This window comes from Palaemon carinicauda, chromosome 14 (assembly GCF_036898095.1).
Source record: "Palaemon carinicauda isolate YSFRI2023 chromosome 14, ASM3689809v2, whole genome shotgun sequence".
Taxonomy (NCBI): Eukaryota; Metazoa; Arthropoda; class Malacostraca; order Decapoda; family Palaemonidae; genus Palaemon; species Palaemon carinicauda.
This window is the reverse complement of record NC_090738.1, coordinates 37,985,530-38,009,769: the sequence shown is the minus strand read 5'-3', so window position 1 is coordinate 38,009,769 and position 24,240 is coordinate 37,985,530. Positions and strand designations below refer to the sequence as shown.

General features: G+C 42.5%; 1 protein-coding gene across 9 annotated transcripts in view; it reads left to right on the top strand.

Moving 5' to 3' along the window:
- The window catches only part of LOC137653525 (zinc finger SWIM domain-containing protein 7-like), a 66,769-nt gene that overhangs the window by 19,963 nt on the left and 22,566 nt on the right, over nt 1-24,240 (top strand). For all 9 annotated transcript variants that reach the window (XM_068386993.1, XM_068386992.1, XM_068386994.1 and 6 more), the window contains exon 3: nt 3,475-3,785. In XM_068386993.1, the coding sequence (XP_068243094.1) occupies nt 3,475-3,723 (249 nt within the window). In that variant the 3' untranslated portion in view covers nt 3,724-3,785. The remainder of the gene's footprint in view (nt 1-3,474; nt 3,786-24,240) is intronic.

Genomic DNA, 24,240 nt, shown 5'->3' with positions numbered 1-24,240 from the left:
GAGAGAGAGAGAGAGAGAGAGAGAGAGATCTTAACTGTTGTAATGCATATTTCTTTTTCATCAGCATTATGTATGTATTGCATACAGTATACAGTATATCAGATATTACATAAACAATGTATGGTTGAACTTCTTTCACTGTATTCTTTTATATTATTCTATTAGAATTACAATACAGTACAAAGGGTTACTGAATAATTTGCATATGTTAGCTATAAAATTGTGCTGTTCTGCTTTGCATAGTCGCTTTGAAAATGTTGGCCCATGAGAGTAATAATGGCCAAACTGCTAATAGCTTTTTTTTAAATGTTATACGGTTTTTTGTATCGCGTATGACCGAATCTGCAAAGAATGAACCCGTGGATATCGAGACCCAACTGTAATTACTTCACAACAAATAGAAAGAATTTTTCTTTTCTTTTGGAGTGAAATAAGATAGAAAATAAGGCAAACTTTTGAAAAATGTATTCTGTAATCAGCAGTAAAACAAACAAACATGGAAATGTAGGTTATCATAGAGTAAGTGTGCATGCACAGTATAACAGAGGGTGACAAATCAATGAGGGGGGGATCCACTGCTTTGTAGTGAAGGACTTGATAATTTGAATAACCCATTTTCATCCATCAAAAGAAGAGAAGCAGCACTTCTGTTGAATATTGACTCTATGGAAAATATCTACCACAATAAACGATGTAACCAAGAAGAGCTGGAATTTGCATTATCAAATTGAAGTTCAATGGCTCCTGCATAAAATATAAATTTCTTATGTGGTAGGAAATCTAGCCCCTTTGGCTAAGGTCTATCTTAGTTTTACATTCATCTTTGAACCAAACTTCTATATCCAAAGGTATGGCATCGTGCAATAGTAATACTATTAGCTAAGCCAAGAAAAGTTCCCAGTAATCCAAACAATTACAGACCAATTTCACTGACCAGTTGTATTTGCAAATTACAGGAAAAAATGTTAAATTATAAGCTGAATTGGTGCTTGCATTGTAGTAACATTTTATCAGCTTTGAAATTTGACTTACAGAATAATCTACATGGAGTTTCTCTCACTTGGAAAACTTTGTACAGGTTTTGAATGAAAGCAAATCACAGTAGCTATAATTTTTGTCATTCAGAAAGCATAAGGTACTAATTAGAGGCATTCAATACTGAAATCCTTACATCATAATTGTATTTGAGGGCACGTTCCTATTTTCATTAGTAATTTTATTGGTGTAAGAAAATCCCAAGCTTATATAGACTATATTTATTTGAAGCTTTCACCTTTGGCTGTGGTGTACTGGAAGGTAGCGATTAAAGTGGGACTTGCTTTACATTGATGATTAATGACGTAAATGTGGAAATGTCACAAGGAGTGCAAAGGAGCCTTAATGTGGATTAGCTTGTAATATATTGTACTATTCTTCAAATAAGAGTTCTTAATAATGCCACTTGATGAATAAAAGTTTGGACTACTTGTTGGGTTCAGACTTTATTCAGAAAAAAACTGAAGCAATAATGTTTCACTAAAATAGCAGATGGTAGCAAAACGAAGATATGTCGCACGTTGGGCAGTGCTCAAGTCTATTTGCCAGATAAGGTAAAATATTTGGGACTATTCGATACCCATCTCAGTTGGAATGCATGTACCATACAGTATATCTTGCATGAAATCTACATGTAATAATGCTCTCAACCTTATGATGAAATTATCTCATATAATATGGGGTGCAAGAAGATAGACTTTACCGGTGACCCATGAAGCATTAGTCTTATTCACGATAGATTATGGCAGCCTAATGTGCCTAAAGTATGAATCAGGATCTGGAGATCTTCCCCAAATTGCTCAGTTTTATGTGATAACTGGGGAGTTCTCTTTGTCCCTACATTGAGATTTTGTAACTATCCACCAATTCTCAAACAAAACTGCTCTTACCCAAAGTGATATACTGTACGTCTATTCGTATTTAGAGCAAACAGCCAATTGCAATCTACAAACATTAGGATGAACCTTATTCAGCCTTTTTTTTCCTACACCTTGGATCATGAAAAAAAATTACGAGTGTGTTCCCATCTTTAAGTATCAAAGAAATATAATTACTGTATACTCTTAGTCATCATGAACAACATGTCTTGGAACATATTAAAAAGTTGTTCCTCACTATTTTATATATACTTATGACTATAAATCTTCTATGGGTGCTGGTTGCACTGCAGTATCCTCAGACAAAAAAGTTGTTTCTCATTACCTGCTGAAGTATCTGTATTTACGTTTCAGCTATCATCCATTTTGCCAGCAATTAAATGAAAAAAATTGATGAAGAATGATTCTTTAGCTTTATCATTTGTTATTCAAGAAGTGCTATGGTAACCCTGAAAGGTTACACACATAAGAACCAGTTGTGATTATAGCATCCTGCTTTTCCAACTAGGGTTGTAGCTTAGCAAATAATAATAATATTCTGGATTCCGACCTATGTTGGAATTGTTGGTAGTGAAAAAGCAAATGCTACCGAATTATTCATATATTTACCAAAACTTGGCAATAAACTAACTAACTAAAAGATTATGTAATCACAATGAAGCATTTTATAGTAACAAAATAGCAAACTATATGGAAAGCTGAATCAGAGAGTAATAAATTTTAACAAAATCAATTTTTCTCCATGACAATCCTCAAACTAGAGAGAAAAGGAACAAGGTTAATTTTAGCAAGATTACATACTGTATTGGTTATACAAGATTAACCCAAGGATTTTTATGTGCACACATCAAGAGATAATCCCAAGTGCTGTGTAACACTATTGTAACCATAGCCATATTTTTTTCACTTATAATTAATACACCAGTATATTATACTTTTCCCTCCTAAGTTTATTAGGGTCAGCTCTATAAGAGTTAAGTTGGCTAATGGGACTAGTTAATTTCATCCCTTTTAATAATAAAGAACTTAGTGAAAACAAGGCTTACTGTATAAAAGTGTTGATGGCCAATCTTTGTAGGAAACCGAGATGAATTTACCATGTATTTATATTCTCTCTGTAAATGTTTATTGAAGGTTTAGGATGAACAATGTTTGTCAAGTGATCATATTAGCAAGTTTGAATTTCAATGTTTAATATGATTTGTAAGTGCCCTACTTCATGTTCAGATTGGTATTCAAGAATGTTCATGAAAATGGGATGCTTCAATGACAAGCTCCATTAATTTCTTTTTATTTAGACCTGTGGAACAATTGTATGCTCTTAACAAAGAAAGTACAAAATGGTGTACTCCCTCAGAAAGAGAATGACATAGTACAGTACTGTACATCGTACTGTAATAAGGTAACTTTTTCCTTAAGTTAATTTGAAGCCTTGAGTAATATTTGTACAGTAGAGCAGTTGTTACCTTGTAAATTTTTGCTTTTAATGAGTCACTTAAGGTACAAGTGGTATTAGACAAGTTTTACATTCTTTTTGTAATTATTTTCTTTTAATCTACAGGTAACGAAAGTGATATCGACTAGTGGACGATACATATTTCAGGTGACTGGAAGACTTGATACACCTTACTATTGTCTTCCCTACTCTGTATTCTGCCAGTGCCCAGCATTCAAGTACCAAGTCATAATGAAGAAAGAAACTATGTGTAAGCATGTTCTTGCTGCGTGGCTTTCATCAGCTATGGGGGTAATTACAAAAAAGAAAGTATCAGATGAACATCTAAAAGATATTCTAGAAAATTTTGACTGACTTCAAACCATGATGCCAAGTCACACCCTTTTCACATCACAAGAAAAAATATTCATAACAAGGTATGTTAAAATATAGTTCATGGAAATTGTACGCACTTAGTTTCACTATTTTTTTATTAGATTTTAGATTCCCCCAAAATTAATTTTCTAATTATTTTAATGAATCTAACCTGGATTCATGTATTATTCCATGAGGGAATGGAGAGAATCAACAATTTAAAGGTTGCTAATGAGTGCCAGAGGCAAGGGACAGTGACAATGCCTTAGAGACTGACCATACATGATCAGTGCCCAAGCCCCCTCTTTACCTAAGCTAGGACCTGGGCGGCCAAGGCAGTGGCTGCTGATGACTCTGCAGGTAGACCTATAGGCTCCCCAAGACAACCCATTCTTGGCTCATAAGAATGAGGTGTCTGACATTACTAGAAAATATAGAGTTTGAGCATGTCTTGAACCCCTGTCCAGCTGATTGTCTGGGTAGATAGTTTTCAATAAGCACCACAACTAATGATAAAACAAATTTTTGGGCTTAGGCCATGTCGTGCTGATGGAAGTTCCTTCATTAGTAGCTTCCTAAGTTATATGTGACTACAGTGATATATCCCAGAGAATTTACCGAAGGTACCCAGAATTCTAACTCCTGGAGCGAGTATCCCTTAAATTTCTTCAAGGGATATCGTGTAAGGACGTATCTTGACACATCTCACAGCTATTTACACCCCAAATAGCCTTTCACTTCGAGAGGGAAAGTGGCAAGAAAAATAGGAGAGTCGTTAAAGAGGTAAAACAACTCGATTCTCCTAACGTCCTGTAAATAGTTCGGCCAATCGCCACCGCACGGCGCCCCCAAACCATTCTTTCGTTTGTAGCTTTGGTGGCCAGTATTTTCCCTGTGTTATCTTGCTATTTTCGAAGCTTTTCTCCACTGTTATTGATTCCCCAGCTTCATCAGCTTCTGGAAAGTTAAGTAATATCTTTTAATTGTGTAAATGTAAGCTCTTGCCAGTTTTGCTTTTCGATTGATATCGTAATTAACGTAACAAGAGCTGCTGCCAGCCGGATGGCGTCATGACGCGATCGTTCTTTTGTTCATTTAGTTAGCAAGAACGATATTCCCGGCATCTTTGCTTTAATAACTTTAGCTATTTAGTATTTTAGCTAGGGATTTTTATATTATGTCATTGTTGTCGTGAATTTGGCTATTATTTCGAGCCTCACGAGTGCTAGGCTTCTAGCCTAGGCACTTTCACACCTCATGCATGATATAACCTTCCTGGTAAAGTTTTATTGAAGCTCAGGCAATATTTTATACAATTAAGATATTACTGTTTATTTTCCTCTTCCATACTAGTATACTAGAGTTACGTAGAACGTTTCTCTAAGCTCTTTAGCTTAATAGCTTTAGTGCTTTAGTATACTTTATATGCCCCCATTACTCTTACATTGTCTTTGGGGGGGGGGGAGATAGATATCTCATTTACCCCCTTTAAGTCAATATTTTCTCTATGAGAATTAAGAGTAATTTCCTTTCCCTCTGATTAGCCTAGGCTATCCTCAGTTAATTTACCGTAACCTGTGGTTGGGTAAATTTTCTGGGGCGTTTCGTTTCCCTCTAATTTTCTCTGAACTGGCAACTGAGTAGCTTGTCAGCATTGAGTTTGGAGTTGGGGACGGGACATCAGAGTAAGTCTGTGTTAGGCATCTGGCTACCTGGATTTATACCGGCAACTGAGTAGCTTGTCGGTATTCCAGTAGGGCTAGTTGCTGTTCAGGAGGCTAGCCTCCCTAGATCTTGTAGAGGTTATTGTTTTACAATTTCCTCTTTATGGGTCTAGCAGACAGTCCTGTATTAGGGGTTCTTAACGGGAGGATAGGTTTCTTCCATGTTTTGATCCCTGGTACGAGATTCTGTTCTCTTGAGTTCGTTTTCGGACGTTCTCTCCTTGCCTAACCCAACCTGGAATTGACTTCCCCTATTTGAGGTTACTATGAGGACAGAATCCTTCAGGTTAGGTACTGTAATGCCTTAGGGTATTACTTTACTTATGGACTATTCACCCCTTCCCTGCTCTCTTTCGTGTTGAGTGATCCAACACCCTTATGGCCGTGGTTCTACATAGGCTCCTGTGGACGTCTGTAGACCTGGCATGAGTTTTTCTGTCTGCGACTAGTTAGGTCACTGACAGATAACCTCATATCTTTGAGTGTTCCTTAGAGTCCTCCCTTGGACTGCCTTCCATATGCCTTAAGATGGGATATGGTTGAGTGGAAGCCTGAATTTATTTCCCTCTTCCACTGGCACACACTTTCAGGATGTGGACGACATAGATGATCCTTTGTCGTCTTCTATCCTTCTCTTCCCCTTTTTCTGTCTATCATGGGCTACAGTCGGCAGTTAATTCTACCAACAATTTTGGATGGTTAGGCTAACAGTTCGCTGTAATCCCTTACCTTGGATTTCGTTGATCGATGGCCGTTGGTGAGTTTTTGTAGGCCTGTCTGCCGGCAACTGAGTAGCTTGTCGGCAGCTGGCCTATGCCTTCCATCCATAACTTTATATTTAAAAGCCGGCAGATGCCGGCCTGCTGGCATATGCTGACTAGCCCAACATGCCGACAGTGTCGGCAAGTCCGACACTATATCCATCTTTTATTAGCTGGCAGTTGCCGGCGGGGCCGGCAATGCTGGCGGCATACTGCCGCCGGCAACTGCTGTATCCAGAAAAATATAGTAATTTTTCCAACCTGCAAGTGGTTCTTGAGTAGCCATTTGTGAGACCATCACATAGAGAGTTGATTCTCTCTTATATTATTGGTTATGTCCATTAAACTTATCCACTACATTGAACATTATAAGAGGATGTGTCAAGAAGACACTATATATCTTGGATATTCCCTCTGTTATTTAATTCTTTGTGAATTTCCTGGTTCAATATGGGAGGAGGTCATAGCAAATGGCTGGACGGGAAACACATGTGGGTGTCTTTCCTACTCTATAGCTTACCCTATCCAAGCTAAATATAATAAATTATATTATGTTGAAATCTGAAGATTTCACAGAAAACTCATTTGCTTTTCTTTTCTTTACAGGAGGAGCATCCCGAGTGCGGGAACAACTTTTGTAGGGTCCGCAGCAAGGACTTCTACGGACATGGCGTGTGTAGGTCTCACGCCCGCTGTTCTGTCACCAAAGGGGCCCTCAAGTACTGGGACCCAGAGGTATGTACTGTGTGTGACAAGTTGGTGAAGGAGGCTTTTGACGATCAAAGTCTGCTGAATCTAGGGATGCAGCTAGGATTACGCTGCGTAAATGGGTAAGAGGTTTTCAGAAGAATACCTCGGGCCCATACCTTCCTAATGTTAGGATGAGGGACTGGCTCTTCCCCGGAGCTCGTGATGATTCCATCATTCCCCAGACTAAGCCTTCAATCCCCTTGGTGCAGATTCAGGTTCAGAAGCCTGGAGAACCTGACGTTGCGGATACTTTGGAAAGTATCCACCTGGATGACAATATGTCTGTTGTTTCCGAGGAGACCGAGAAGAATCTCCTCGTGGATGAGTCGGAACAGGAGGCAGTTGTTCCTCCTCCTAGTGAGGTTGAGAACGCTGAAGCGGTGTCGGTCTCTTCAGCGGCTGCGGCTGAACCAGTACCCTCAACCTCTTCGCAACCGTCTCATTTGGAGGCAATTACGTCCACTCTGCAATCTCCGATGACTATGGTATATGACTTACAGAAGAGGTCTACCGAGAAAGAGACTACTTTCCGGTCAGAAATTGAACAGCTAGTTTCCTCGCGTTTAGCCCCGAAGAAACTAAATGTTAAGGACCTTCCTGTGTTCTCCGACGTTAACCCGTGGAGGTATGCGGAGCACATGCCTATGTCAGCAGGCAAGATTTTCCTCTCGGAGAAACTGGGTACCGTACCAGTAGAGGAAATCGAGTTCTGGCCCAGCAGAGCGTCCTACCCGGATTGTTATGTCCGGCTCAGAACTGAACCGGCATCAAAAAAAGAGACGGAGCCCAAGGAAGTAATTGTCCTTGAGCTCGCTAAAGCACAAGCTATGCTTTCAGCGAAATTAAAAGAGAGGGCATTCACTAGCTCAAAGGTGCCGGCTTTAAGCAAGAAACATCCGTCGTTTATTGCTGACCCTCGGTGCTTTTCCCTTTAAGGATAAAGGGTTTAAAGCAGCCTTGAAGGCCGTAAGGGCAGGAAAACCCTGCCCCACGCTAGAAGAGAGCAAGCCTTTCTCCCTTGCTTTCCCTTCAGATGACAAAGACTGGAAGGACATTCATGTTACTTTCTTAGTCGGGAAGCTGGAGGCCGATATCGCTGGACGTCAGTTCAACGAGGACCTCCCAAAGCTGTCAGAGTTTCTCCTGAAGAGAGAAAACGAGACGAAGGAATGCTTGGCAGCGTCCATGTCTCTACAAACAGGGCTAGAAATGATGGCTAGCATTCCTGATACCCCAGATATGTATATGGTCTTTGCCAAGGCTCACTTGGCTACAGTAACTAAGGACCTATACAACTTTATCAGAGCCAGGACGGCTTGTAGGGAGTTCGTGTTTGCTTCCGCTTCCGTAAAACACGAACCTAGGAAGCTGATAGCTTCTAATATCTGGGGAAAAGACCTCTTTCCTAGTGATGTGGTCAAGGAGGTCGTAAACAAGGCTGCTTCGGAGAATAGGAATCTCCTCTCTAAATGGGGCTTGTCCTCCAAGAGAAAATCTTCCGCTGATGGGGGTCCCCAGCCGAAGAATAAGTCAAAGCTTCCCGTGGCCACGGTGTCCCAGACGGTCGCACAACCCACCACTACCTTTCAACTGGTGCCCCAAACACTGGCGACTCAGTCACCAGTCTTCACCCCAGCTTACGAAAGGCAGTCGGCTTCTTCTAAGCCGAAGTCTAGAGGCTCCTTTCGGGGCTCCTCTGGACGCCCCTTCAGAGGAAGAGGCAACAAAGGTGGTCGTGGCCAAGGAGGAAAGTCCTCCAACCAGCACTCAAAGTGAGATGCTGCCGGTAGGAGGGAGACTTCTACACTTTCAGGATCGGTGGACCTTCGATCCTTGGGCCCACAGCCTGATCAAGATGGGACTGGGGTGGGGTTGGAACTCAACTCCACCATGCTTTCCTCAATTCCTCCAACCTTCAACCCCAGTTCTGGAAGAATACGTTCAAGAACTACTGGACAAGAGAGTCATAAGGAAAGCAAAGTCCATCAAATTCCAAGGAAGGCTATTCTGTGTTCCGAAGAAGAATTCGGAAAAGCTCAGAGTCATTCTGGACTTATCACCACTCAACAAGTTCATTGTGAACTACAAGTTCAGAATGCTGACGCTTCAGCACATAAGGACCCTTCTGCCCAAAAGGGCATATACAGTCTCCATAGACATGACGGACGCGTACTGGCATGTGCCAATCAACCGTCAGGTTTCCCCCTACCTAGAGTTCAAGCTCCAGAAAAGAAAATACGTTTTCAGAGCCATGCCCTTCGGTCTGAATATTGCACCGAGAATATTCACAAAGCTTGCGAACGCAGTTGTTCGACAACTACGCCTCAAAGGTGTTAAGGTGATGGCCTACCTGGACGACTGGCTGGTGTGGGCAGCATCCAAAGAAGAATGCATGCAAGCCTCCAGAAAAGTGATCCAATTCCTAGAGTACCTAGGATTCAGGATAAACCTGAAGAAGTCTCGGCTGTCTCCAGCTCAAAAGTTCCAGTGGTTGGGAATTCACTGGGACTTACAGTCACATTGCCTCTCCTTGCCAAAAGCAAAGAGAAAGGAGATAGCAGGGGCCGTCAAAAGTCTGCTTCAATCACGAAGGATTTCAAGAAGACACTAGGAGAGAGTGTTGGGGTCTCTCCAGTTTGCCTCTTTGACGGACCCACTTTTGAGAGCACAATTAAAAGATGCATCAGGGATCTGGAGAAAATACGCTTACAACGATCGAAGAGATCTACTAAGACCGTTACCAAATCGTCTGTGATCAATTCTCAAGCCATGGTCGGAAACAAAGAACTTAAGAAGAAGAGTATCCTTGCAACCACCTACTCCTGCAGTCACCGTCCACACGGATACTTCAAAGGAAGGATGGGGGGGTCATTCTCATCTTCGGAAAGTGCAAGGAACTTGGTCTCCCCTCTTCAAAACCTTCCACATCAACTATCTGGAAGCTATGGCAGCGTTTCTTTCCCTGAAGAAACTGAAACTTCGCCGCTCAATCCACGTTCGTCTGGTCCTAGACAGCGAAGTGGTTATGAGATGCATAAATCGACAAGGTTCGAGATCGCCTCAGTTGAATCAGGTGATAATAGCCATCTTTCATCTGTCCAAGAAGATGAAATGGCACTTATCAGCAGTCCACCTTCAAGGATTTCGCAATGTGACGGCGGACGCTCTATCCAGGTTCAACCCGATAGAGTCCGAATGGTCCCCAGACGCAGGATCATTCTTCTTCATATTGAGCAAAGTCCCAGGATTGCAGGTAGATCTTGTTATATTATTAATGATTATTTAATAATTATGATGTTAATATTGTTGAGAACGCTGCCAACAGCTACATGATTCCTAATGCTACCGCTAGATGTCGGTGTGTATTGTTAGTTGTGTGTCCCGCTATATCCAATAAAGCTGAGTTGTAACTTGTGAGTTTCCATCATAAATATCACCTCCGATAAAGGGCATCAAGACATGGTGGCAGCTGACAGGATTAAAAACGACACCTAGAACTCTCCAAGCAAGTATTATGCAGTATAGGCCCTTTAGATATTGTGTTTAAGCCTAAAAATACTGAGCATCCCTAACCGGCAAACATGGCTTCATCGATGGAAGGTATTGCAACCCCAGCAAGATTCACTGCTAGCCTAGGGGCCGACAACGAACGTGAATGGAGGTCTTTTAAGCAACGGTTCGAGATTTATCTACTTGCTTCTGAAAAAGACAAAAAACCTAGAGAGACTAAGGTGACCCTACTTCTAAACATTGGAGGTGAAGAACTTCTACAGATATACAACTCTTTTGAATTTCCAGTCCCAGCAACCGGTAACCCTAATCCAGCCAGTGTGTTGAAGGATGTTTTGGCGAAATTCGACGTCTATTTCTCTCCGCGCAAGAACGAACTCGTGGCAAGGTACAAGTTTCGAAGATGTATGCAGGAAACAAACGAAACATTGGAAACCTACGTTACTAGATTGAAGATTCTTGTGAAGGACTGCAACTATGGTAACCAATGAGACAAGCAGCTGAGGGACCAAGTGGTGTTTGGATGTACTGAGGACAAGCTTCGTCAGAAATGATTTGAAGTCGAAGACCTTACCCTTGAGAAAACATTGGATTTGTGTGTGGCCTTTCAAGCAAGCAAAAGGCAGATGGACGTCATCAAGTCTACTCCTCGCCAGACCAATGACAGTGTGGCCAAAGTGAGAGAAAAGTCTAGAAGGGAGAAGACTTCTGATAGCAGACACAACGCAGACCATGATGGTAGGCCTAGACATGAAAACAATGAAGGTAGGCCTAAGTCCAGTAAACCCAGTGTTCCTACGAATAAGTTGCGCCCTTGCAAATTTTGTGGGGAAAAACATGAATGGCGTAAGGAAAAGTGTCCAGCTCATGGTAAGAAATGTATAAAATGTGGTAATTATAATCATTATGCTGTTAAATGCAAAAGTAGGAAAATAAATTATGTATCGGGTAATGACAATGACTTTGATGTGAACAGTTCAGATGAATCTGAATGTGAATATTTGTTTAGAGTGTGTAGTAAAAAGGATAAGCTAATTGAAGCTGATTTTGAAGTTAATGGTAAAGTAATCAAATTTCAAGTAGATTGTGGAGCTAGCGTAAATGTAATTCCTCAATATTTAATTCCCAATGTCAATTTAAAGCCTTGTGACACTACCCTAGAAGTGTGGACTTTAGACACAGTTAGGCCTAAGGGAAAATGCAGGTTAGTAATTAGAAATTGCAAGAATAGGAAGAAATATAACATTGAATTTTTGGTTGTTAATTGTAAATACATTCCATTATTAAGTAAAAGAACATCAGAGCAAATGGGACTTATTACAGTGAATTATGAAAATATTTCTGCAACTAAAGATGTACTTGATAAATATGACAATGTATTTGATACTGATGTGGGTACATTCCAAAATGTGGTTAGACTAACCATTGACACAAATGCAGAACCAGTGGTGATTCCTAAATGCAGAGTTCCAATTAACCTTAAAAACAGAGTATGTAAGAAAATAAATGAAATGGAAAAACAAAAGATAATAGCTAAAGTTGACCAACCTACTGACTGGGTGAGTCGGATGGTTGTAGCTGAAAAGAAAAATAAGGATTTAAGAATTTGTATTGATCCACAAGCTTTAAACAAGGCGTTGAAAAGGGAACATCATCCTATCCCTGTAATTGATGATATTCTACCCCAACTGTCAAAGGCAAAGGTTTTTTCATCTTTTGATTTGGCCAATGGGTATTGGCATTGTGTTCTTGATGAAGAATCTAGTGTTTTAACCACCTTTCAAACCCCTTTAGGTCGATACAGGTGGCTCAGACTGCCATTTGGTTTAAATGTTAGTGGTGAGATTTTCCAAAAATAATTACTTTTGAATCTTGAGAATCTCGATGGTGTTGTATGTATTGCTGACGATGTTTTAATTTGTGGTGTAGGTGAAACATATGAGGAAGCTGTTAAAGACCATGATAGTAAGCTAATCAAATTTTTGGAAAGGTGCCAGGCCAAGGGTATAAAACTTAATAAGTCTAAGGCCGTATTAAGAAAATCTGAAATTGCTTTCTTAGGTCATAAAATCACAAGTAAAGATCTCATGGTGGACCCTAAAAAGGTGGAAGCTATCCTGCATATGAAACCACCTACTGATGTAACTGGTGTTAAAGAGTTTACAGGTATGATTAATTACTTAAGTAAATTCCTTCCTAATTTATCTGAGGTGTTAGAACCAATTAGGAAATTAACTCGCCAAAATACCGAATGGAATTGGACAGAAAAACAAGAAAAAGCTTTCATAGAGTCAAAAAGGCTAATCACTAATGCCCCAATACTGCAGTACTATGACCCTAACTTAGACCTTGTCATACAGTGTGATGCTTCACAAAATGGGTTAGGTTCAGTATTGTTACAGTGTGGCAAACCAATTGCTTTTGCTAGCCGTGCTTTATCAGAAACCGAAAAAAAGGTACGCACAAATTGAAAAGGAAACCCTTGCAATTGTTTTTAGTCTTAGGAAATTTAGGAAATTTCATGAGTATGTCTATGGTCGTAAAGTAATTGTGGAGAGTGACCACAAACCTATAGCCAGTATTGTTTTGGAACCCTTGTGTAATGCTCCCAAGCGACTGCAAGGAATGTTGCTTAACATTCTACAATACGATGTTGAAATCATACATAAAAAAGGTAAGGAAATGTATGTGGCTGATGCACTCTCGAGATCTTATTTGCCATTAGACAATTATAAAGAAAGTGAATTTGAGCACGTTAACATGCTTGAACATTTACCAGTAAGAAAAGAGCGTCTTGATGAAATTAAATATGAAACAGACCAGGATGAGACTCTGCAAATTTTGAAATCATTAATCTTGAAAGGTTGGCCAGAAGGAAATGAAGAGATACCTAATGTAGTCAAAGCCTATAGTCATACCAAGGATGAGTACTCAGTTCAAGACGGGTTAATTTTTAAGAGTAATAGAATAGTCATTCCATTAAACCTTAGACATAAGATAATGCAGGTCGTCCATTCAGCACATATAGGAATTGAGGGCTGTCTACGAAGAGCCAGAGAATGTATCTATTGGTCAGGAATGAACTCTGATATAAAGCAATACATCTTATCATGTGAAATTTGTAATAAATTCCCTTGTGCTCAACAAAAGGAAACTTTAATTAATCATGAAATTGCTGATCGACCATGGCAAAAAGTTGGAGTTGATCTAATGAGTATTGAAAAACATAATTATCTTATAACTGTTGATTACTTCAGCAATTTTTGGGAAATTGACTACCTAGAAAATACATTAGCCAGTTCAGTGATTAGAAAACTTAAATCTCATTTTGCTAGGTATGGATTGCCTTGTGTATTGATTAGTGATAATGGACCCCAATTTGTAAATAAGGATTTTGAACAGTTCGCAACTGACTATGATTTTGAGCATAGGACAAGTAGCCCTACATATGCCCAATCTAATGGGATGGTCGAATCGGCAGTGAAAACATCTTTGCGTTTAATTAGAAAAGCTATTGAAAGTAATAAAGATCCCTATCTAGCCATTTTGGACCATAGGAATACCCCTACTAGTGATAAGGACGCTAGCCCATCACAGTATAGCCTAGGTAGGAGAACACGTACCAAATTACCAATGTTATCTAAGTTACTTGAAAATCAAAATGTACATTTAGAGTTGGCTAAGGAAAGGAAAAGATTGAAAAATGCTAAGAGTAAATTCTATTATGATAAAAATGCTAAAGATTTAAGTATTTTGCATGAAGGAGACAATGTACGTCTTAAACCTTATGTTTTGGGCAAGAAGGAATGGGAAAAGGGTAAAGTTGTGGAACGATTAGATGAGAGGTCATATCTAATTGAAAGTGAAGGTAAGCTATTTAGAAGGAATAGAGTTCATTTGAAAGAAACCCCAAGTGATGTGCTAATGCCCCAGGTAAATGAACCAGTAACTATTGACCTTAGTGGTAATGAAACTGAAACTCCTGTCAAAGTGGAAAACGAAGTTGTAAGTAACAGACAGACAAGGTCAACCAGAAATAAATTACCCTCTAAGTATTCTGACTATGAAATGTATTGATGTTTTGCGGAATTTCCCTAACGTCATATAAATGTTATGATTAAGAAGTGTAGCAATCTGTTGTGTATTTTCTTAAATGGCATGTTGAATTTCATACCAAGAATGAATATTTTTATTTGTGAACAGGTTCAACCACATATACATCATAGTGTACAATGTTTTGAGTGTGAATAACTTTTAGAGCTGATTGTAGTCCTAACCAATAACCTATCAAAGTAAATTCAGTGTAGCATTCTAACAGGTAACCCATCCAAATAAGTGTAAATTTAAAAGAAGAAAAGATGTTAAATTATTAAAGATTATTTAATAATTATGATGTTAATATTGTTGAGAACGCTGCCAACAGCTACATGATTCCTAATGCTACCGCTAGATGTCGGTGTGTATTGTTAGTTGTGTGTCCCGCTATATCCAATAAAGCCGAGTTGTAACTTGTGAGTTTCCATCATAAATATCACCTCCGATAAAGGGCATCAAGACAGATCTCTTCGCAACGAGCGACAACAAGAAGTTGTAGCCCCGTATGAGGATCCTCTAGCGGAAGCGACGGACGCGATGTCCCTAGATTGGAACAGATGGTCCAGGATTTACCTGTTCCCACCAACCAACCTACTGTTGAAAGCCCTCGACAAATTGAGATCCTTTCGGGGGAGGGCAGCGATAGTGGCCCACAAGTGGCCAGGCAGTGTCTGATTTCCATTGATAACAGAACTACGCCTGAAGCTGATCCCGTTGCCGGAACCAGTTCTGACTCAGCTAGTACAGAATTCGACTGTCTACGCTTCATCAGAGAAAACCCAGAACCTACATCTCATGATTTTCTCGCCTTAGCGGTCAAGAAAAGGTTTGGGATTTCTGAAGACAGTATTAATTTCTTAGAAGAATATAAGTCAAAGTCAACAAGAAGACAATACGAATCTTCCTGGAAGAAATGGGTGGCCTTTGTTAAGGCGAAGAAACCTCAAGAGATTTCTACGGATTTCTGCTTGTCCTTCTTCATCCATCTTCACGGACAAGGGCTAGCGGCTAATACGATCACGACGTGTAAATCTGCCTTAGCTAGACAGATTCTATATGCCTTCCAAGAGGATTTTTCAATCGAAATCTTCAACAAGATTCCGAAAGCCTGCGCAAAACTTCGGCATGCAGCCCCTCCAAAGCCTATTTCATGGTATTTGGATAAGGTTCTTCATCTGGCCTCGACCTTGAACAATGAAGATTGCTCGCTGAAAGACTTGACTCAGAAAGTGATATTTTTATTTGCACTAGCCTCAAGAGCCAGAGTTAGTGAAATAGTGGCCCTCTCGAGGGATGGTGGCCACATTCAGTTTACACCGAATGGAGAACTGAATCTCTTTCCGGATCCGACGTTTCTCGCCAAGAATGAGTTACCCACTAAGAGATGGGGTCCCTGGAGAATCTGCCCTCTGAAGGAAGAAGCATCCCTCTGCCCAGTGGAATGCCTAAAGGTCTATCTTTGTAGAACTTCAGACTTTAAGGGAGGTCAGCTTTTTAGGGGAGAAACTTCTGGTTCGACGTTATCCTTGAAACAGATAAGGGTGAAAATCACTTACTTTATTTGCAGAGCGGATCCTGATAGTACACCCGCAGGTCATGATCTGAGAAAGGTTACCTCGTCTCTAAACTTCTTTCAGACTATGTCGTTTGATAACCTGCGTGCTTATACTGGTTGGAAGTCTTCCAGAATATTAAGCACTATGCGAAGCAATTACAAGAAATCAAATTTCATGTGGTGGCTGCAGGCAGTGTAATAAAGCCTGTAGTTTGATTACTGCGAAGGACAGTGCACTAATTGGGACTGTTAGTGAAGGTTGTGCACGATAGACTTAGGTATTTCATGATATTTTAGTGTTGATATGAACATTATTAACTGTCTTCCATAGTTAAGTGACCTTAAGCATAATATTTGACATGAGTGCCAGCATGTTTATGCATAATGTCTTTTAGTAATAACATATATATTGAAATTTCTTAATTTCATGGAGTGGCAACGTTTCTCTTTCAGATGAAACTTATTTATTTTGTTATTACTGTTATGCTTGTTATGTCTATGTCTAGCATAAATATTTTATTTATTCATAACTTCTGTGTTTCTTGTAAATAAGCTATAGAAGGAATCTTTGCGTCTCTCTCGCCTTAAGATTATTAGATTATATGCAGAGTATCCTTGATCCTCTTATGGACCTTGTGGGACAAAGTCTCCCTTACCATGCAAACAGGTAAATTTAGTTGTGCTATGTTTGTTTTCTGTTTTTGTTTCCTACGTGAACATAAACTCGTCTGCCTGATCCAGACCTGGGAGGTACAGTACTCCATTCAGAACTCTAGCACAAACTACGCTTTACGTATATACGACACGATATACTTTCTGCTTGCTTATTGTTCCTTGAACTCACAATCTCGGGTTTTTTCCTAGAGTCTATACAGACTTTTCCCTGTAGGGGGCAGGAAGAGCTGGCATATGGTATGCTCAGTTGGTTGATGTATTATGGTAACATCAAGTGTCTTTGGTCTTTATGACCAATTAGGAAATAGTCAATTCGAGGTAACGGCACTATTAAATCCACAGATACATTAATGCTCTGGTAAACTTCCATCAGCATGACATGGCCTAAGCCCAAAAAATGAATTTTGAGCGAAGCGAAAAATCTATTTTTGGGTGAAAAAGCCATGTCGTCCTGATGGACCCACCCTCCTTTGGTAAAAGGATGTTAATCCCTCCCTTTTGGTACTGTATCTGTAATACTTACAAAGCTACGGAGAATGGTTTGGTGGCGCCGTGCGGTGGCGATTGGCCGAACTATTTACAGTACGTTAGGAGAATCAAGTTGTTTTACCTCTTTAACGACTCTCTTATTTTTCTTGCCACTTTCCCTCTCGAAGTGAAAGGCTATTTGGGGTGTAAATAGCTGTGAGATGTGTCAAGATACATCCTTACGCGATATCCCTTGAAGAAATTTAAGGGATACTCGCTCCAGGAGTTAGAATTCTGGGTACCTTCGGTAAATTCTCTGGGATATATCACTGTAGTCACATATAGCTTAGGAAGCTACTAATGAAGGAACTTCCATCAGGACGACATGGCTCTTTCACCCAAAAATAGATTTTTCGCTTCGCTCAAAATCCGTTTTTAAATATTAAACTTAGCCGGTGAATATATAATAGCTGACGTCTCGGACGGCTCGACAGAAACACAAAAACTCGCGAGCGATCGCCATGAAGGTTGCGGGTGTGCCCACCAGCGCCGACTATTGGCCAGATACCGCATATACTTGTAAACAGCTCCAGTTCTTCTCTGTCGGTCTTATCGACAAGTTGATTCCGCTCGCTGTTGACCTGGAGTTTTCGTCATTTTTGGTGAAGTACTTCTTTTTGGTTGTTTTGAGCTTTCGCTGTGACAGGTGTTTTTCTCTTCAATTAAAACTCTTGAACCCTTTTTTGGCTTGTGTTTATTGTTGATGACTTTGGATTTGTTTTGGATTTTCTTTGACTGTTCAATATGGCTGACCCTTCTCCTATCCCTGGACCTAAATTTCGCAAATGTAATGCTAGGGATTGTAACAAACGTCTTCCCAAGGCCTCTCTCGACCCACATACCGTGTGTTCTAATTGCCGGGGTAAAACCTGCCAATTAGGAGATCGGTGTGATGAGTGCGTGGTCTTGTCGGAATTCGACTGGCTTGAATTTGATAAATATTCTCGTAAGCTGGAGAGAGATAGGGTGAGGAGAAGCTCCTCTAGGTCGTTGGAATTTTCCTCCTCCCATGCCCCTGAACCTAATCCTTCCCCTGTAGTAGTTGTTCCTGAACCCTCTACTAGCACTCATGAACCGTCCATGCGGGATATGTTGCTTGCCATTCAAGCTTTAGGCGAGAGAGTTGAGTCCTTAGCATCGGACCGTAATCAACTCATGTCAGATGTGAATTTATTGAAGTGTCAGAGTGCCAAATCAGAAAATCGTGGTGATAAAGTGATAAGTGCGCAAAGTGTTTTTAGTGTTGCGACCGAGGGTTTGTCTGTTCGTGCTTGTCGTTCCCCTAGTCCGAGACCTCTTTCAGGCTCCCCTGCACCAGGGAGAAGTAATGTCGTAGGACTTAAGGGGACGAGAGGCTTTAACCAACGTACAGACATTCCCTCTTTGGTATCGGGCGTGTCTCGTCAAGATCGCCCCTACCATAAGACGAGCGAGGCTTTTTTCTCCTCGTCATCCGAAGGCTTTTCGCAAAAGAAACCTTGGAGCAAGGTTTCTAGACCCTTGAAGCGGAAGTCAGTCCCTTCAGGACAGGTCCAGCGTCCTGGCTGTAGCCATTGGGACAGCTCTGACCCTTTGCAGTCGTCGGAAGACTGTTCACCTATTAAACATAAGCGTAACACGGGCTCCGAGAGTCTCAGTAAAGGCAATGTTTTGCCGTCACAGACGTTACCATCGTCTCGGCCCGTCCCAACTCCCGTTGATCCTAAATGGGTTGTCCTGCAGGATATGCAGACTAAGCTTGCCTCCCTTATGGAGGAGTATACCGTTGAGCAGGTTCACGATGATCCTCGCCGTTACGCTGATCGAGACTCTGGCCGTCAGCCGCCCAAACGAGCTTTTACTCGTCCTTTTGACGTTATGAAACGTGATGTCGGTAGTTTGTCACGTCAGTCACGTGACTTGGATCCTCACTCGCTGCAGTCCCGTGTTGACTTTCAGCCGCTGCCGCAGCCTCGTGTTGACGTTCAGCCGCTGCCGCAGTCTCGTGTTGACGTTCAGGACGTTCGCCAACCAGCTCAGTTGCCTCGTTTTGACGTTGAGCGTCAAGCACCGCAGTCAAGGGATGTTTTGACTGCTCAGTCTAGGCAGTCAAGGCAGTCTCGACGTGACGTCGAGCGTCCATCAACTCCTGTTGTTGTTGCTGGTCAGTCCTTTCAGCAGCGACATGACGTCGCTCCCTCGACTGCTACTGCTGCTCCTTTGCTTGTGGACTTTGCCTGTCAAGCATTGCCACCGCGGCAGGTCTCTCCTTTTCATGAGACTCGACAATTGTCGGACGAGGTTCCTTCAGATGAGGATGTTGCTGATCCTCCGCCTACTGATATTCCTTTGGGCGTTTTATCAGACGGAGAAGAGCCTAAAGCTGCTCAACCCTCTATGGACTTTAAGAAAATCATGATGATTTTTAAGGATCTTTTCCCAGACCATTTTGTAACTTCTGCTCCTCGTTCGCCTCCGTTAGAGTTTGCGCTAGGCCTAGCTGCTTTGAAGCCTTCTTTTACTAAGCTAGTGCTCTCTCGCTCTTCTAAGAGGGCTTTACGTTTGCTAGGCGACTGGTTGATTACCAGGAGGAGTTTGGGGAAGACGGCCTTTGCTTTCCCTCTTTTTAAACTAGCTTCTAGAGCGAGCGTCTGGTATGACACGGGAGAAGTTCTCGGCTTGGGAGTCCCTGCCTCTGCCCAGGGAGACTTCTCAAGCCTCGTAGACTCTCCCCGTCGCCTGGCCATGAGACGCTCTAAAGTTTGTTGGTCCTCCTCGGACCTTGACCATCTCCTTAAAGGGGTTTACAGGGCCTTCAAAGTTTTTAACTTCTTAGATTGGTCTCTAGGAGCATTAAGCAGGAAGATCTCGTCGGCCGACCAGGATGTTTCCGTGCTTATGTCTTGCATGGACAAAGCCATCCGTGATGGCTCCAATGAGCTCGCCGCTACCTTTACGGCTGGAGTCCTGAAGAAGAGGGAGACTCTTTGCTCGTTCCTTTCGGCAGGAGTGACTCCCTGTCAAAGGTCGGAGCTTCTCTTTGCCCCCTTATCATCTGCCTTGTTTCCTCAACAGTTGATCAAGGATATTGCGGCTTCGCTGGTGCAGAAGGATACACACGACCTGATGGCGACTTCTGCTCGCAAGGGTGCTCCTTCATCGTCTTATGTCGTAAGACCCAAGATCGATACCCCAGCGACTAGGTTTATCCCGCCCTTTCGTGGCAGAGCCCCCAGCAGGGGAGGCGCTCGTGCCGACGGTAAAAGAGGCAAGAGGAGAGGATCCAAGTCCTCCCGTGGCAGAGTCTGACTGCCCACGTCCTCAGACAGCGGTAGGGGCCAGACTGAACAGCTTCTGGCAGGCCTGGGAGAAGAGGGGTGCAGACCAAGAGTCTGTGTTGTTGCTCAAGGAGGGGTACAAAATACCTTTTGTACGCAGACCTCCTCTAGTAACAGGAGTCAAGGAGACAAGCTCTACATCAGCAGGTTTCTCTGTTGCTAGAGAAGGGAGCGGTGGTGAAAGTCTCGGACCTTCAATCACCGGGATTTTACAACCGTCTCTTCCTAGTTCCAAAGCATACGGGAGGTTGGAGGCCAGTGCTGGACGTCAGTGCGCTCAACGTTTTTGTTGTAAAAACAAAATTTACGATGGAGACCACGAAGTCCGTCCTAGCAGCGGTCAGAGAGGGAGACTGGATGGTCTCTCTCGACCTGCAGGATGCGTACTTCCACATTCCTATACACCCAGATTCTCAACCGTATCTGAGGTTTGTTTACAGGAATGTGGTGTACCAGTTCCGAGCACTGTGCTTCGGCCTCAGCCCTGCTCCTCTCGTGTTTACGAGGCTCATGAGGAATGTGGCAAAATTCCTTCATTTATCGGGAATTCGAGCCTCCCTGTACCTGGACGACTGGCTTCTCAGAGCATCGTCCCGTCATCGCTGTCTGCAGGACCTTCAATGGACGTTGGGTCTGGCAAAGGAGTTGGGACTGTTGGTGAACTTAGAAAAGTCTCAACTGAATCCCTCCCAGACGATTCTCTATTTGGGGATGGAGATTCGCAGTCTAGTTTTTCGGGCTTTTCCGTCTGCCACCAGGATAGAGCAAGCCCTGCTCAAAGTCCGCCCCATGCTGAAAAAAGACCGTTGCTCAGTGAGAAGTTGGATGAGCCTCTTAGGGACTCTGTCATCCCTGGAGCAATTTATCTCACTAGGGAGACTTCACCTTCGCCCTCTCCAGTTCCATCTAGACTTCCATTGGAACAAGAGCAAGACTTTGGAAGCTGTGTCAATCCCGATCTCCGAGCCAGTAAAAACGTGCCTGAACTGGTGGGACAGCAACATAAGTCTGCGAGAGGGTCTGTCCCTGGCGGTCAAGAACCCAAACAACGTGTTGTTCTCAGACGCGTCGGATTTGGGTTGGGGAGCGACTCTGGACGGTCTGGAATGTTCGGGTCTTTGGACGTCGGATCAGAGGAGCATGCACATCAACTGCAAGGAGCTGTTGGTGGTTCACTTGGCCTTGAAGAGTTTCGAGAGCATTCTTCGAAACAAAGTGGTAGAAGTCAATTCGGACAACACCACAGCCTTGGCGTACATCTCCAAGCAAGGAGGCACTCACTCCCACACACTGTTCGTCATCGCAAGGGACCTCCTCATCTGGTCAAAAAATCGAGGCATCTCCCTGTTGACAAGATTCATCCAGGGGGACTTGAACGTCTTGGCGGACTGTCTCAGTCGGAGAGGTCAGGTGATCCCCACAGAATGGACCCTCCACAAGGACGTGTGCAAGAGTCTTTGGGTGACTTGGGGTCAACCCACCATAGACCTCTTTGACACCTCGTTGACCAAAAGGCTCCCGACCTATTGCTCTCCAGTCCCAGATCCAGAGGCGGCCCACATAGATGCTTTTCTACTGGACTGGTCTTACCTGGACGCGTACGCATTCCCGCCGTTCAAGATCATCAACAAGGTACTGCAGAAGTTCGCCTCTCACGAAGGGACAAGGTTGACGTTGGTTGCTCCCCTCTGGCCCGCGAGAGAGTGGTTCACAGAGGTACTTCAATGGCTGGTAGACGTTCCAAGGAGTCTTCCTTTAAGGATGGATCTCTTACGGCAGCCCCACGTAAGGAGTCTTCATCAAAGCCTCCCCGCGCTTCGTCTGACTGCCTTCAGACTATCGAAAGACACTCAAGAGCTCGAGGTTTTTTGAAGGAGGCAGCCAGAGCGATTGCGAGAGCTAGGAGAGCTTCTACCATCAAGGTCTACCAGTCGAAGTGGGAAGTCTTTAGAGACTGGTGCAAGTCATCATCCATTTCCTCTTCCAGTACCTCTGTAGCCCAAATTGCAGACTTTCTCCTGCATCTGAGAAATGTTCGCTCCCTCTCTGCTCCCACTTTTAAGGGCTACAGGAGCATGTTGGCTTCTGTGTTCAGACATAGAGGCTTAGATCTGTCCAATAATAAAGATCTCCAAGATCTCCTTAAGTCCTTCGAGACCTCTAAGGAGCGTCGTATGGCAACTCCTGGATGGAACTTAGACGTGGTCCTAAGGTTCCTAATATCCGACAGGTTTGAGCCATTACATTCAGCCTCCCTGAAGGATCTCACCCTCAAGACGCTTTTCTTAGTGTGCTTGGCTTCGGCTAAAAGGGTCAGTGAGATCCATGCCTTTAGTAAAAACATCGGCTTTTCTACAGATAAAGCCACATGTTCGCTTCAGCTTGGTTTCTTGGCCAAAAATGAACTGCCTTCTCGTCCTTGGCCTAAGTCTTTTGATATACCTTGCCTATCAGAGATCGTAGGCAACGAGCTTGAAAGAGTACTGTGCCCAGTTAGAGCTCTTAAGTTTTATTTAGCTCGTACCAGATCCTTACGAGGTGGATCTGAGGCCTTATGGTGCTCAGTTAAGAAGCCCTATGTCAAAAAATGCTTTATCGTATTTTATTAGATTTTTAATCCGAGAGGCTCATTCTCACCTAAGTGAAAAAGATCGTTGTTTACTTAAGGTCAAGACGCACGAAGTCAGAGCAATAGCAACTTCCGTGGCCTTTAAGCAAAACAGATCTCTGCGAAGTATTATGGACGCGACCTTTTGGAGGAGCAAGTCGGTGTTCGCTTCATTTTACTTAAAAGATGTCCAGACTCTTTATGAGGACTGCTACACACTGGGTCCATTCGTTGCAGCGAGTGCAGTAGTGGGTGAGGGTTCTACCACTACATTCCCTTAATTCCAATATCCTTTTAATCTTCTCTTGAAATGTTTTTAATCTTGTTTTGGGTTGTACGGAAGGCTGAGAAGCCTTTCGCATCCTTTTTGATTTGGCGGGTGGTCAAATGTCGTTTCTTGAGAGCGCCCAGATTAAGGGTTTTGATGAGGTCCTGTTGTATGGGTGGTCGCCCTGGATATAACAGCTCCTGGGAGTCTTTCAGCATCCTGAGAGGATGGCTGGGCTTCGTGAGGAAAGCGGACTAATAAGGCAGAGTAATCGTCAGAGTCAGCTTCCTTACCAGGTACCTATATTTATTTGGGTTTTGTTATGATATAACTGTCAAAAACTCTAAGCATATACGCCTTTATTGTATTAATACTGGTCTCTACCCACCACCATGGGTGTGAATCAGCTATTATATATTCACCGGCTAAGTTTAATATTTAAAAATGATATTTTGATTATAAAATAAATTTTTGAATATACTTACCCGGTGAATATATAAATTAAAGGCCCTCCCTTCCTCCCCGGCCCTCCCTTCCTCCCCGATAGAGACCCAGCGGAATGAGAAGAACTGGAGCTGTTTACAAGTATATGCGGTATCTGGCCGATAGTCGGCGCTGGTGGGCACACCCGCAACCTTCATGGCGATCGCTCGCGAGTTTTTGTGTTTCTGTCGAGCCGTCCGAGACGTCAGCTATTATATATTCACCGGATAAGTATATTCAAAA